General features: G+C 41.0%; 1 protein-coding gene and 1 long non-coding RNA gene across 7 annotated transcripts in view; one reads left to right on the top strand and one right to left on the bottom strand.

The window, feature by feature from the left end:
• Positions 1-10287, top strand: part of MDN1 (midasin AAA ATPase 1) — a 139924-nt gene extending 129637 nt beyond the window's left edge. For all 5 annotated transcript variants that reach the window (XM_053913945.2, XM_045188576.3, XM_053913944.2 and 2 more), the window contains 10 exons: positions 684-854; positions 2511-2674; positions 3544-3633; positions 4547-4662; positions 5299-5473; positions 6879-6952; positions 7053-7167; positions 8014-8077; positions 9146-9288; positions 10014-10287. In XM_053913945.2, coding sequence (XP_053769920.1) covers positions 684-854; positions 2511-2674; positions 3544-3633; positions 4547-4662; positions 5299-5473; positions 6879-6952; positions 7053-7167; positions 8014-8077; positions 9146-9288; positions 10014-10202 — 1301 coding nt within the window. In that variant the 3' untranslated portion in view covers positions 10203-10287. The remainder of the gene's footprint in view (positions 1-683; positions 855-2510; positions 2675-3543; positions 3634-4546; positions 4663-5298; positions 5474-6878; positions 6953-7052; positions 7168-8013; positions 8078-9145; positions 9289-10013) is intronic.
• On the bottom strand, positions 10067-15877 carry LOC139440372 (uncharacterized). Of its 2 annotated transcripts, XR_011650577.1 has the most exons (4): positions 15767-15877; positions 12703-12882; positions 11479-11823; positions 10067-10196 (listed from the first exon to the last, which is right to left on the bottom strand). It is a non-coding gene; the product is annotated as an uncharacterized lncRNA (long non-coding RNA). The 2 variants fall into 2 exon arrangements; XR_011650576.1 differs by lacking the exon at positions 15767-15877 and having other exon boundaries at positions 12703-13577.
• Positions 15878-15883: the final 6 nt, after the last annotated feature.

Below are 15883 nucleotides of genomic sequence, written 5' to 3'. Positions count from 1 at the left end.
GGTAATATCTATGTATGAAGATAGTACAAAAACAATTACTCTGCAGTAGATTACTTTTTTTTCTCTTGTGTCCCTATTTGTTAGAAAATAAAGCAGTAATAATAACAGGTACCATTCACTGAGCTTTTACTTAGTGCTAGACACTGTTCTGAGCATTTGCTGCATGGTCCAGGAATTCCTCTAATGATCTCATGAGCAAGGATATCTGCATTTTATAGATGAACACACTGAGGCCTAAGAAGTTTAAGAACTTCTCCAAGATTGAGATGCTGGTATCCCCACATTTGTCTTTCTGTGCCAGATGTTATCCTCTTAATCACTACCATTTCCCCACCCCTACATAACCAGCTGCTGTGTGCCATGTGCTTAGCGTGCTTATTTTGGTTCAGTCTCTGGTCATAGCAGCAGAAACCCAGCTAAACATCCTACTTCTGTGGTCACATGTGTAGTTACACTATATCCTTGTAGCTTGTGTGGGGGCTGGAGAATAGGCAGCTCCATCAGTAGGTCAGTAGGACATCTTGGGCACGGACAAGACAAGCACTGTGTCCAAGCCACATAGCCAGTTAGAACCAACATTATTAGACTCTTAGAATCTAATAAGACAAAAACCATGCCCACTCAACAATACTTTGTTATGCAAAGACCTAAACTTTCTATGTGTATGTGCACTTTGTTGGCAGATGTAGCCAGCATGGAACAGCAACAATCTGCAAAAGACTCCAGCAAGGATCAGGAGGAGGAGGAGATAGAGGATATTCTCATGGACATGGAGGAGCAGGAGGAGCTCACAGCAGTAGACACAGAGCAGTTGAAACCACAGGAAGTCAAGTTGGGGACCACAGCAAGCTCTGGTGAGTTTTACAGGGAACAGACCCCTCCTGAGCTCTCTGACTCAGACAAGTTGCTTCTTGTGTACTGTAGTCTAGCCTGGTCCTAAACCCATGGCTTAGACAGTTCATTTGCCTGTCATAATGTCGCCGTGTTTCGGAGTAGAAAGGGGAGAGTGGTGTTGCAGGACACTTTCAAGGAGACCAGTGAAACTTGAGTTTCAGACAAAAACCCGTCAGCCTTTTAAAAACATGTAGAAGAGAATACATCCCTTACCCAGTTGTGACAAGAAGGTATGTTCTTGAATATTAGACAAATAATGTTTTTGATTATGTGAACATACACAATATTAGCATAAAATGCAGTGAAATATTTAAAGAAATGGAATGGGAACAATGCGTGTGAGAAAGTATTAAAACTTTGCATACAGTTACTTTAATCGTTGACTTTGAGCTATTACTAGTTTATTGTTTAAATGTATTCAACACATTAAAAGTAACTATCAGCAGTATAAAAATGAACTGTCAGTAGTGAGAAAATGCAAATGTAAAAGAACTCAGCCAAATTCAGAAGCTTTTCCTTCTTCCTCCCTGCCTTCTCAGGGGCGTTAGTGCTGTTGGCTGACTGATTGATATGTGGCAGTGGGAAAGGCACAGCTCTGTGATTAGAATTTCGTAGGTTCAAACCCCGATTTTACCTCTTAACTCATAGGTTGAGCACATTATTCATCTTTTCTTTGTCTCAGTTTCTTCATCTATAAAATGGAACTTGGATTGTATTTATCTTCATGTTTATTTCTGTCAAAGTTTTACATGTACATATTTTTAAGAATCACACAGCTCTTCAGGGCTTGTCAATATAAACTATGGGGGGGGGGACCCCCCCAAAAAAAGCAGAATTATCTTCTAGAGGGTGGGCCCCTAATAATACAGGGTTCCCCCCATAGGTGAGTATTCTGGAAACCCATCTATATGAGTGAACCAGCTGGCAGCACTGTGAGAGGCTGTGTTCAGCTCCAGTGAATTTTTTTTTAAGACACTTTTAATGTGTTTGCCCATTTCATGATGGGTGATTTATGAGCACACCTGCCCACACCGCATGAGTGTTCAGTTTTTGACCAAAACAGCATGACCTTCAAGCACCACCCTCCCTATTCACCCTATCTTGCCCTGAGTGACTTATTTTTGTTTCCCTGGATGAAAAAAGTCCTCAAAAGAGAAATGTTTTGCCAATGTGGAAGAGGTAAAACAAAAAATGGCAGAAGCACGAAAAGGCATCAAAATCGAGTTCAAACACTGTTTTGAGTAGTGGAAAAGACATCTTGGTAGGTGTATAGCATCAAATGGAGAGTACTTTGAATGTGACTGTAGTTTAAACATGTAAGAATAAATACACAATTTTTTACAAATAAATTCTGTTTTGTGGGGGAGGATCTCCCCTTGTATAGTCTCCCCATTCCTGCCTCCTCAGAACAGCCACCTTCATTGCAGGGAAGGGAGGAGAAGTTAGGGAAATAAGAATTTATTTGGTAAAGACTATTTCAGAAAGAACCAGCGGAACCAGTATCTGGAGGTGTGTTGAAGAGTGAAAGAGTGAAGTTTGATGGTCAGAGTTGACAGGCAAGCTCAGTCTTCATGTTAATATTGTTGTGAGTAAAACTGTGTTTTGTATTTAAATAGGCTTTGATGAGTCAGAGATGGAGACCAAAACTGTTAAAACAGAGGAAGACCAAGACCCCAGAACAGACATATTCTACAAGGAGACAGAGAGTGAGAAACCGGAGAGAAGCCGAGATTCGACCATTCATACAGCCCATCAGCTCCTTGTGGACACGATTTTCCAGGTGCTGAAAGGTTAACAAGTGGTAGGGTTGGGGAGGTGATTAGGGTAAGGGGAAAATTTTTCACAAGTTACTGCTTTAGTAAGTTTACAAAATGTCATTATATATTTCTTTTTAAATCTTTGTCTGTGGAACTTTATGGAACATCGGGTTGCTTCGGGGCTTCATATCCTTATCAAAATTTTTAGGATCATTGGTATGACAGGTGGTCTGTATGCAGATGAAACACTGTTCTCGGGGTTAATCCCAGGATTGCAGCCGGTGGTCTGATCCTGGACTGGGCGGGTATGGTGGGCCTCTCGGGCCTCCTGCTCTCACATCTCTTGTCACCATGCTTGTATTGTATAAGGAGCCTACAGGATAGTTAATGGTTTGTGTTGCTTAAGTAGCAAGATTCTTTGACTTAGTGGATGCATTTAGGAAGACCCAAGTAACTGAGTTGTTTTCCCTAATTGTTTGAATTAAGGACAGTCTAGATTAATCAAAGAATATTTTCATTATTGATATTGATGGGAATTTGGTCTTGTTTTGCTAGGATTGATTTATAAGTGTTAAAATTTCCTTTATCCACACAATACAATGTACAGATGATGTATTATGGAATTGTATACATAAAACCTATATAATTTTATTTAACCAATGTCACCCCGGTAAATTCAATAAAAAAGTTTCCTTTATCCATCTTGTCTTAACAAATGGAAAGCAGAAGAATTGTTTCTGGCATCTTTTTACTGTGCCATTAAATTTGCTTAAGTTTGATGTCTCAGAGGTACATACTTAGAGTTCATACTGCAAGGAAGAAGGCAGCCGAACAGTGCATTGGTGATTCTGACCCAGGCTGCCTCTCATCTGTGGTTTCTTCTTCTTCTTAGCCCTTTGTAAAAGACATCGATGAGTTAAGACAGGAGCTGGAGAGACAGCTGGAAAGGTGGCAGCCACATGAATCGGGAAACCCAAAAGAAGTAAGTTACTGGAATTTTCATACAATATCGTGACTTTTGTTAAAGATGTAAGTTTAATGTTACAGGTTCTTAGCTCTAATAACTTTTGTGAAAGGGACCAGGTATATGTAATTACATTTCCTGAAGCCTAAGGCTGTCCATTGCTTTCTGCCTGCTTTGCCACTAGACCTATAGGTTAATCAAAACAGAGAAACTGATAGGATTAATTTTTTAATTTCTGTTGCTCACTCTGTAACGGATATAATAGATGTCACAGTGGTTGAAAAACAGGGCAAAAAGATACTGCATCATCCTCAGAGCAGGCCACCCTGGAACGTTGCCAGCCGGTATAATGTGGACCTGTGGATCACACAGTAGTTTTCTTTTTAGTGACTTTGTAAGTTTGCTGTATATGTATATATGTCTATTAGCATCATCCCTACCACGTGTGTGCCTGCTCTGTCATAGCGGGCAAAGAAAGTCATGGAGCTTTGTGTCCAGGACATAGGCAGGCTATTGGATGTCTTACTTGGGAGATCTGCACTTGGCACTTTAGCTTTGGAAACACAACCTTGAGAGCCCACAATTAAGTGGCTGGATCTGCTGGCACCAAAATTACCCATTCACAGCTCCCTCTCCACCTGGAGGGTACAGGTGATACTCTGTAATTGATGTGAATAAGGCACTGAATTCTAATATTTTACTGTCTCATTCCATTCTTTCTCAGTTGAAACTGTATTATGGTTTTGGTAGGGGAGAGACATTTTTACTTAAGTGAGTTAAGCAGCTAGGAAAAGCTTTAAAAGTGCATTTGTTGAGGAGGTTCATACAAGTTACTTTCTACTGCTCAGTGTCAAACCTTCATCTTGCTGTAATGACTTCGGTTGGCTCTGCTGTTCTAACAGTAACTTACACATTGTTGCTGTTGTCACAGGAAAAGGCTGCAGCGGAGCTGTGGCAGAGATACCTGATGCTGACTGCACCTCTTTCACAACAGCTCTGTGAGCAGCTTCGTCTCATATTAGAGCCCACCCAGGCAGCCAAACTGAAGTAAGTCTTCTCTGCTGGACACACTCACAGTGCCCTGAAAAGATCGCAGTGTTGCCTTTTTCTTTGAGCTCAGCACTTAACCACTTACTGTGCTGGCTTCTGGGTTGCCATTTCTGCTGTGCAGGCACCAGTATGGTGTTCCTTAGCCTCTTGTTCTGTTGTTATCTGCCACAAGTTTCTGTGAAGTTTGGCATGGATGCATTCTCTCTGATTCATCAATAACAACGGAAAATTGGCCGAGCCTTTGTAAGTGCTCTGCTGATGGCTGCTACACGTTGGGTTACTCACTTGTTGCATGTTACTCACATAGATCTTTCAAAGGTGGGTCCCAAATCATAGTTGGAGACCAGAAAAGAGAATCCAAGTCAGCACAAATTTTTTTTTGCTAATTTAAAAACATGTCAATTTTTTGGATCTAATTATTACTACCACATGCATAATCAGTTTTTCTGGCTGCTGATCAAGATGATTTGGGCCCTTAAACCTCAATTAGCAGTAATACCTCATTGTGCCAGGTTACTAGTTATTTGGTATAATTGGTTATAAGGAATTATGAATGTGATTTCATCCTTTAAAGAAGTTCTCAAGGGGTGAGCAGTTTTTAACTCATCTTTGTCCCATTTGCGTACATTTCAGAGGAGACTATCGAACTGGGAAGCGACTGAACATGCGGAAGGTTATCCCATACATTGCTAGTCAGTTTCGAAAAGACAAGATTTGGCTTCGAAGGACCAAGCCCAGTAAACGCCAGTATCAGATCTGTTTGGCTATTGATGACTCCTCTAGCATGGCAGACAACCATACCAAACAGGTAAGAAAGAGAGGTTACCTAACACCAAACCATGTCCCTTGAGCCATCACATATTTTAGACATGACCTTGAAAAAAACACTTTGAAACACCAATTAGTCTTTTCTGAGATTGTAAACACCGTGTTAGTTCACAAGGACAATTTCAAATGTCTCAAATATTTTGGTCCCTTACTGTTTACAGGTCTTTTAAATTGTTTGTTTCTTAACCTTGCTACGCTGTTGTCTAGCTACAGAATAAGTGAATCTGACAATGTGTTATTTTCTACAAAACGCAGCGTACTACTAAACTATTCTTTAGAACATACACATAATATTGGAGTATCTTTTTTTAAAAATGTATTCATTACACATTTCTTTAAGCCTGAAATTATCTAGAGGTCATTTCTATCAGTATTAACAAGGTTTAGGGGTCTGAATAGAATTACTTATGATGCCATATCATGGATACTGAAAAGTCTGTTGTTTTTTACAGTGATGCTGTTATTCAGCATGAGCCACTGAGCAATCTATACCTAGGCTCTGCTGGAAGAAGTTTAACTTGAGTTCAGATCCAACCTCCCCACACTGCGTGACTCACTCACTGCAACGTGCCTTTGGGCAGCTTATTTACTTCTTAAGAGTCAGTCTGAGAAATGAGGGTTAAATCAGTACCTCCCTCAAACTCAGTTGTTAAGAAAACTAAATAAAATAATGGATGTAGAACACTTGGTTTAATATCTAGCACTTGATAGGTGTACAGTAGATGTTAGTTGCTGTAGGTATCAGCATAATCAACATCTTTTAATGTGAATTTAAAATTTAAAACAATGCTATCATTTGTGCATAATTAGAATAAATTGGTTTTTAAAATCTTTTACCCATAAGAAATTACTTTTTATGTAGTCAAAAAAAGGAAACTTAAATTTAAGGACCAACTGTCTCAAGGTCACCTTTTTTTTTTTTTTTTAAAGATTTTGTTTATTTATTTTTAGGGGAAGGGAGGAAGAAGGAGAAGGAGAGAAACATTAATGTGTGGTTGCCTCTCGCGTGCCCCTCACCAGGGAACCTGGCCTGCAACCCAGACATGTACCCTGACTGGGCATCGAAACAGTGACCCTTTGGTTTGCAGGGTTAAACTCAGTCCACTGAGCCACACCAGCCAGGGCTCAAATCAGTTTTATTGGTCCATGTTAGAGCTGACCTTTCCCACCCGTGTAATGGGTTCTGGGTTTCAGCATTTGTGGTTTTAGCCAGGGTCTAGGGACACCAAAGCCTCTGGGTTGGTTGCGAGTAGCCATAGTAATGGTGTTCTCTCAGGGGCCATACTAAAAAAAATGTTTTCTGTGGCAATCTTGTATGTAAAAGGTTGAAAGGCACTGGTCTAGAGGATATTCTGATTCCTTTAACCCTTAACTTTGTTTCACAGCTTGCATTTGAATCTTTGGCTGTGATCGGAAATGCTCTCACCCTTCTAGAAGTGGGTCAGATAGCGGTGTGTAGGTAAGAGTCACTTTTAATCACACTGGGAAAACTAGCCTTCTGTGGTTTTGTTCGTGTGACAAAAAAATAACCCCATTATATTTGGCTTTTCTCCCCCAAGTTTTGGAGAGTCTGTAAAGTTACTACATCCATTCCATGAACAGTTCAATGATTACTCAGGATCCCAGATTCTACGGCTCTGCAAATTCCAACAAAAGAAAACCAAGATTGCTCAGGTATGCTAATGACATCAAATGTCTTCTGCACATTTACGCTTCTCATTTAGGGGAGAAGTGATTTTTAAAACACCTTCTACCCAATGTAGTATTAGGTCTGGTAAAATTGACCATACAGAACAGTCGTAAACCCCAGCCTGTGTACCAAAGGGACAGAAACTTCCTTGGCACCCATTATTAAACATGGTGTAACCTCTTTTTCTCCATCTCTCAAAGATCATTTTGACTTTGTATCTTTGATTTTCTCGCTCCCTATTTTTCTGAGAGGGTTTTTTTGGCGGGGAGTGGAGCACATTTTGAAAAATAAACCATCTCCTAGTACTTTTTTATCAGGTGGGTCAAGGCCAATTTCTCTCCCCTATTTAGCCTACAATAGGAATGATGTAAAAATAAAGCCAGTGACTTGCTCAGGATGACATAAGTTCAAAATACAACATGGGACAGTGACCCTGACCTCCTGATTCCTGCCCTCATTTAGCTTCTTTATGTTACACTGGGCATTTTCTGTTTTCTTGCCTATTTTTTTGCTATGTTTTTTTTTTTTTCTTCTTTTGAAAAACGACACCTATTTGGTTCATTTCGGGGACTTACTCTTCAGCAAACTATTTCTTTTCCTTTGGGTTGTCTGGTAGAACACTGGTGGGGTGTGTGCCAGACACACAGCTGTTTGCGAATGCAAGCACCTAAGGGTAAATGCCAAGCAATGGTCCTTCCCTGCAGGGGGCTAAAAGGAGCAGTGACCTGAAATGGATATCTGACAGTCACTTGTCTGTTAGAAATAACATTTGTTCTGACAACGGGAGGAGAGTTTGAATAGTTTTCTGATTGTTTCTGGTTCTGGTTTAGTTTCTAGAGTCTGTAGCCAACACGTTTGCAGCTGCTCGGCAGCTCCCACAAAACGTCAGTCCAGGTGAGCTGCATTCTTTTGCCTTCGTTGACAAAATGGTTTTTTGTTGTATTTGCGAGCTGCTTGCTTCATCTCACTGTACCCGTCACCATCTTTGAATGTGTATGCTCCACAGGGAAAGAAAGGAATGGGAGATGGAGAGGTATTAGGCATTCATGGAATATTTTACTCATTCTTTCAAAAACTTTTATTGAACCTATACCCATGAGGCTTATAATCAATGAAGAAACTAGACACTAACTAATTTATATTAACTAGTATGTACTTATTTGATAGATCGAGGGTCATGAAAGGAGCAAGGTGTGTGGAGTTAAGTATGAACATTCTGTAACGTTTTAAGAGGAAAGTAGAGGAGGACATAATTCAGAAACCATCCAATCCAGCCATGATTGAATTGGGGCTGAAACACACGAGGTCTTTATCTGGCTCTTTGCAAAGATCTGTCTTGGTTGTGCCATGGAGGAACTTCCAATGTGCAGGAAGTCTTCCATACGTCACAAGACTTGCTAAACTTATTTGAGAGACAACTGTCCTCAAACACTACAGTCTCTTGCTGATAACATTACACAGCTAAATGTTTTTAAACATTTTAATTTGCCGTTTATTTTAATGGTCCCTTCTAAGTTTTTAAATCCATTTCAGGAAAAAAAATTACGGAAATCAGGTACAAGACTTTGGCAAAACTTTGAGACAGTTCCAGGGTTCCAGTGCATAGTTTCTTCATATGGCCCCCAATACGGCATTTTTGTATTTTATAGCCCAAAACATGTATTTTAGTTCTTAATATATGTTGCTGTCTAATTAGGTTGATCTGAATGGGACAGTCCCTGCAACATTTTGGGAGATGTTTAATTGACAGCTCTAGGTATGTGTGCAGTCCCTGACTCAGGAACAGATCTAACAGAGGCCCCCTTTACTTGTGCCCAGAATTCATCAGTTCCAGAGGGTCTGTTTGGTGTTAGTAGTACAGAAAAGGCCTGAACTTACTTTTGTCTTACTTTAGGTAGTTTTGAGTTGTTAACAATGGATTTCTGTCCTTTCCCTCCTCCTCTCCTACTCTGTTTACTACAGACACCGCACAGCTCCTCCTGGTAGTCTCAGATGGACGCGGCCTCTTCCTCGAGGGTAAAGACAGAGTCCAGGCAGCTGTCCAGTCTGCCCGGAATGCGAACATCTTTGTCATTTTTGTTGTGTTGGATAATCCTAGTTCACGGGTGAGTGACAACTAAGAGCCACTTTCCTGAGGATAAAGTGTAGATGCTCTTCAATATGTTGTGTCTGAAGCAGGGCCTGGGTGGCACCGTCCCATGCTCTCTGCAACTATTTTCTCATTTCGCATTAACCCAGTGACGTGGAGAGTGGAGAGCATTCCTACTTTAGTGAAGGATGGAAACACAGGTCACAGGTAACGAGTAGGAAAGCCAGGATTCTAACTGATTCCAGAGTCCATCTCCTTCCTATGCCAACTTATGGTAGTGGCCCTGTCCTCATGGAAATGTAGACAAGCCCTTTCCAGTCACTTGTATCAGCAGTGCTCTCCTCCAGGCAGGAAGACAAGTCACCAAGTGAAAGACACCCACAGGGCAGTGCTGTTCCAGGGGAAGCGTTGTCTCCACAGGGCGCATGAAGGCCTAGATAGCATGTGGAAAATTTAATGTGAATTGTTCCAAGTTGAGAATGGGACACACCCTCACAGGGAAACTGAATTTTCATACGTTCCTCCCCCTCCTCCAGTGCCTGTTCTATAAGGGGTGCTCGGAAAGATCTGCTTTTTCCTCAGAAAGAGTTCTGAAAATGTTGTTTTAATTAGTAATGAAAGCCACTTTCATATGCAGGAATTACACATGGACAACCTAAAAAATGTCAGCAGAAGAGACCATGGAAGAGCTAACCAAGGACACTGTCTTAACTTTTATTTCAAAATATCTTCTGTTGACAGGATTCTATCTTGGACATTAAAGTACCAATATTCAAAGGACCTGGAGAGATGCCTGAAATCCGATCCTACATGGAGGAGTTCCCATTCCCCTTCTACATAATTCTTCGTGATGTGAATGCGCTCCCCGAGACACTCAGCGATGCTCTCAGGCAGTGGTTTGAGTTGGTGACAGCCTCTGACCACCTGTAGACCAGAAAGAACACAGTCCAAAGCTGAGACTTTAAACCATGGTCAAGATGGCATACTTCTTGCCCAGGTGCTCCCATTTAGACAATTGTTTCTGAACTTGCAGCTCTAAAATGTATTTTACCTTAGATCTGATTTATAAGAATTCACTCAACAGCTACAAAAAACTTTATCATAATGCACATTTTCACATGAGTTCAGAGCACAGAGAAAATTCTCAAGTTCCTTACTTGCCTAGGCTACTCTTCTGATAACAAACCTGGGGCAGTGAAGGAGCAGCAGGTGTCTGGTTTGTGCTTGAGAGAAGGTCAACCTCACCCTTAGGGCCCAACTGTCCGCTGTTCCTCGAAGGGAGCCTGGACACCTGCCTTGAGGGGATGCTGCCAGGGGCACAGGACTGTGCCAGGCCTTTGGAGAAGGGCCTGAAGGGAGCTGTGCTTCTGACCCTACTCTAAGGTTTGGCTTTGCCAAGCCCACTGTGTGCACATAAGAGCTGTCAGGTGGCTGAGACAGCTGCAGTTCTCAAGAATCTGAGTGTGTGTTTTCTTACTGTGCTTCATGTGAGAGCAACTACCTTCTCTTCAAGGGTAGGAAGCTTGTTGTGTGTGTGCTTAGAAAGCATCCAGACATTGTGGCAGCTCAAGTAACCAGAGATGATCCTTGGGCTGTGTGAAAGTGAAGTGGCTCTCAGTGTCCTTCACATTTTGCTGCTCACATTTTGCTGCTTTGGGAGACTATGCAATGATGGGAAGGTGATTGTCCCTTTGTTTTTTTCATTCTTTTGGTGCCATAGTCCCTGCTGTTGTAGTAATTTATTTCTTTAGTTCCTTTTTTTCTTAACAGTTAAGGGCAAGAATCATTCCTCACACTGCTTTCAAGCTTGACTGAGCCAGTCTCATTCTGAAAAACATAGGCTGTATCCAAAAGAACTAAACAGCTATATCTGCTTTATTTCCTCAGTCAAAATAGTTTTCAGGCAGTTTTTACTTGGCCAGAAAGCAGTGCTTGAATACTTGAAACTCTGTGCTGTGTTCTATTTAAGTTCTGATTGTCAGACCGTTGTTTTGTAGACAACACGCCATGATGTAATCGTCTATCTCCACGTCTGTTACCACGTTACACTGTGAAGTTTGCCACCCTTCTGAGGTGGTCGTTGAAGACAGATTGCTTATTGTTTAACCAAGTGTCCTAAAGCATGTACCTGATGTTATATCATCATCCTTTTTTATTCTAAAAAGTTATGCAGCTTATATTCTGAAAGCTATTAAAAAATACATACCACTGGTGATATAACTTGTGACCATTCTCAGTGAACTACAAGAGGAGTGTTGAACGGGCAGTGATCTGGTCTGCTGGGTCAGTTGGCGATCCCCAGCTTAGACTAATGTGGCCCCTCAACATCAGTGGCTTTCCTTACAGTGAGGGTTTGTTTCTTTCTTGTTTTCATGGCAGTGGGTGGTGAGCTCTGGCCGCTGGCCTCATGGTATTGGAGAAGTGGCGAGTTGGTGGAAACACACAATGGTTCGTAAAGATTCTGCTCCAAAATGACACCTCTCTCCCACTCAGATTTCATTGGCCAAAGCCCTTTATGGGGCACAGAATTAATCTTCCAGCAGGGTTGGATCTGGTAGGGAAAGACACCAACATTATGACAGTGATGTGGTGGTCTCTCCTATCCACCTTTAATGACAGGGCCATCCAAACCAAAGCTGCCCAAATGGTGGTGATTACTTTGGCCCAGAATAGTGCATAGGGTCTGGGACAGTAGGAGCTCCAGTACGCAACTACCCAAGAGTGCCATTTTCAGCTTGTGCTGTGATGGGGAAAAGGAGGCATGAGAGCAATCATAGACAACCTATCAAGAACGGACCAGGTAGGGGTCAGGCAGACCCTGGCCCATAGTAAAAACATAAGTCACTTAGAGAAGGTACCAAGGATATTCTTCCTTTCTCTTTCACACTCACCTGCTACTAAATCTTTACATCCGTCTTAACTCATGCAAACCCCAATCTTGTCTGCTCTAACTTCTCTTCTCTGGCTGCACTGTAGCTGGATTTTTTTTTTTTTCATGGTCTCAAATGTTTAACGATAACAGAAAATGGTCTTCAGTGAAAAGAGCTAGATAGAAATACCTCCCCCTGCCCCCACATGCAATTTTGAAAAATACCAGAGACGGCATCACAGCATTATGAACTTCTGGACATTTATCCTGTTTTCCTTTCCCCTCTCCTCTGACTGCACTGCAGCTGGAATTCTTTTAAGTCTGTAGCCTGGAGTATTAAGTGGTAGCCCAAACTAACCACTTTGCTAGCTTTACTTCGTAACATTGAAGGAGATCTTTCAAAAGTTCCTCCAGAGGCCCCTGCTGTGAGAGGGTATTGCTGTTCCGTCTTTCCCTGCGTCCCACCCCACACTATTTGATCTGATCCCAGTAAACCGTGGGGATCCTGGAACCTGCTAGCATTCCATGTGTTCTTCATCTGGAATTTTCTTACATACTTGCCTTTCTGATGGACATTTAGCTCGGATAAGCCCTCTGGGAAGAACAAGCTCCCATATTGTGAACCTTGACATCTGTAACACTTTCCTGAATTTGTATGTCTTCCTGCCCCGACTTCGAGGCTGAGGGCAGGGTGCAGATGAGACTGACAGTGCTCCGAGTGTCTGGCACAAGTGCCTGTTTCTGGACGAGAAGAAGGAAGGGGGTAAAAGTATCTCACATTCATTAGTTTATGGATGGAACACTCAATTTTCATAAAGATCCTAAGGTGATTTGGAGGGAAATCATACAAAATATTTCTAAAGGTCATACAGAACATTAAGAATATACAAGATTCATAAAGGAAACTACAGGGAAAAGAGCATAAAATGGAATAAAGACAGTCTCTTCAATAAACAATGATGGGCAAACTGGATAGGTACATGCAAAAGAAACTAGATCACCAGATCATTCCACACAAGAATAAACTCAAAATGAGTAACACACTTAAATATGTCTCACAACCACAAAAATCCTAGCAGAAAACAGGCAGTAAAATCTCAGACATCTCTTGTAGCCATATTTTTGCTGAAAAATCTCCTAGAGCAAGGGGAAACAAAGGAAAGAAAATAAATGGAACTACATCAAACTAAGAAGCTGCACTGCTAAAGAAACCAACAAAATAAAAAGGGAACCCACTGTATGGGAGAACATTAGCCAATGATAGTCTGATGAGGTTAATTTTCAAAATATATAAAGAACTATACAATTCAATACCAGGAAAACAATCCAATTTAAAAATTGGCAAAGAACCTGAATAGACACTTCTCCAGAGAGAACATTCAGATGGTCCACAGACATGAAAAAACGCTTAAGGTCACTAACCATCAGAGAGATGCAAATTAAAACCATAATGAAAGATCACCTCACATCTGCCAGAATGGCTACTATCAATAAGTCAGCAAGCAACAAGTGTTGGTGAGGATGTGGAGAAAGGGGAACCCTAGTGCACGTTGCTGGTGGGAGTGTAGACTGCACCAGTCGAAAGCAATATGGTGTTTACTCACAAAATTAAAAATGGAACTGCCTTTTGACCCAGTGATTCTACTTCTGGGAATATGTCCAAAGAATCCTGAAACACCAAAAGAATGCACCCCTACGACAGCCAAGATCTGGAAACAACCTAAGTGCCCATCAGTAGATGGCTGGCTAAAACTGCTCTGGCAAGTGTGGCATGGTTGGTTGAAGTGTCATCCCATAAACCAAAAGGCTCCAAGTTCAATTCCAGGTTTGGTCCCTGGTTGGGGTGCGTGCGTGTAAGCAGCAACCAGTGTTTCTCTCCCTTTCTTCCTACCTTCTCCTCTCTAAAATCAATAAGCATGTCCTTGGGTGAGAATTTTTTTTAAAAAGCTGTGGCATATTTTTTACCATAAAAAAGGAAATCTTCCCTTTTGCAGCAGCATGGATGGACCTGGAGATTATTATACTAAGTGAAATAAGCCAGTCAGAGAAAAAAATACCATATGATCTTATATGTAGAATCTAATCAACAAAATAAACTAACGGGTGAAATAGAAATGGGCATAGATACATGGAACAGGGTGACAACTATCAGAGGGGAGGGGAGAACTGGATGAAAGAAGGTGAAGGCATTAATCAAAGGACATATAGGCATAACTCAGCAGTGTAGTGATGGCCAGAGGGAAGGAGTGGGGGCTGGGTGGAAGTGGGCAGAGGGGAGGGGGAAGGAGGACATCTGTAATAGTGTCAACAAAAATAAAGGAAAAGAAACTATAGAGGAGTCTTTCTACCAGATAATAACAAAAATGAAAAAATTAAAAACAGTTCCAGATGAAATAATCCTGAACAGATTATTCAAACCCTAAGAGAATTTACCCTATGTGCATCACAAAGTCCAAAAAGGAATAATTAAATGGTATCAAAATTATAGTTTAGCAGTTGAAAAAGAACATCTATATCATACTATTAATCAAAATCTACATGGAGTAAATATTTTCAACATTAACAATGAAAAACTAAAAAAAAAAAAATCCCTCAGAAATTGTACCTTATTATATGGAAACAAAGCTATATAAAGAACCAAAATAGAAAATAGGCAAATAGCCCTTATAAAGTGAGAATAAAAATCTTAATCAGCATTAATGGGTCAAAGTCATGACAAGTCACAAAATAAGCATAACTAAAAGTGGTCAGGGATGTTTAACCTCACATTAAAAGAAAAAAATCAATTTTGGGAAAAAAGTGGTCATGGGTAAGCCTGGTAATGTTCAAAAAAGCTCATCAGAGTTCTTACATGTGGCACAGCCTGCTGTCTGTGCTTTACACGTACAACCCTGAGAGAGGTATGTCACCTCACTTCACACACGGGGAGAGGTTAAGTAACCAGAACACAGCTAGGAAAAGGGTGCACCAAGGATTCCAAAAAACAAGTAAATGGGCAATTGAACATTTTTGTAAATGTTCATCAAGTAAACACATGAATGAACATGTTTGGTTGTATATTAACTTAGAACAATCCTGTTTGGAAAAGTAGAATACCAAAGATTCACTAACCCCGCTTATAGTAATAAAACGTAAAGACTTGTGTTGTGGGGAGGACAAGATAATTATGAGGAAATAAAGGCATAGGGATGTGCATTGTTATTAGTGATTATTTTAAATTTTAATTTTTAGAGGGGAAGGAAGGGAGAAAGAGAAGAAGGAATATCACCGACTGATCAGTTGCTATGCCCCCACCCGGGGACCAAACCTGCAACCCTGGCATGTGCTCCACCAGGAATCCAACTGGTGACCATGCTCAACCGAGGCACACACAGATGAGGGCTGGTGATGCACAATTCTTAAAGCTGCAACAGGGCAGCAGCTATTTAAAGCCTAACTAAAGAGGATCATGAAGACGACCATGCTGCCAGGAAAATGATTGCAACAAAAAAGCGCAGGATGGCAATGAGAAAGGCAGAGGAGGACACACATTATAAAAAATTAATATTTAAACTTACAGTACTTCTAATTATATACATTTAAAAAGCCCAAAAGAAGTACACTAGAATTAATTTCCCCCACTCACTTTCAAAAACTTCCATTTAATGAAACATAACCATGTATCAGGAGCTGTGCTAAATCCCTTTTCATTCATTACACAGAAACTAATGAGAAAATTTGGACTAAGACAACTGAAACCGCC

The sequence above is a fragment of the Desmodus rotundus genome, chromosome 11, assembly GCF_022682495.2.
Source record: "Desmodus rotundus isolate HL8 chromosome 11, HLdesRot8A.1, whole genome shotgun sequence".
NCBI classification, from domain to species: Eukaryota; Metazoa; Chordata; class Mammalia; order Chiroptera; family Phyllostomidae; genus Desmodus; species Desmodus rotundus.
Note: the sequence above shows the minus strand (reverse complement) of the source record. Positions and strands in the feature narration are given on the sequence as shown.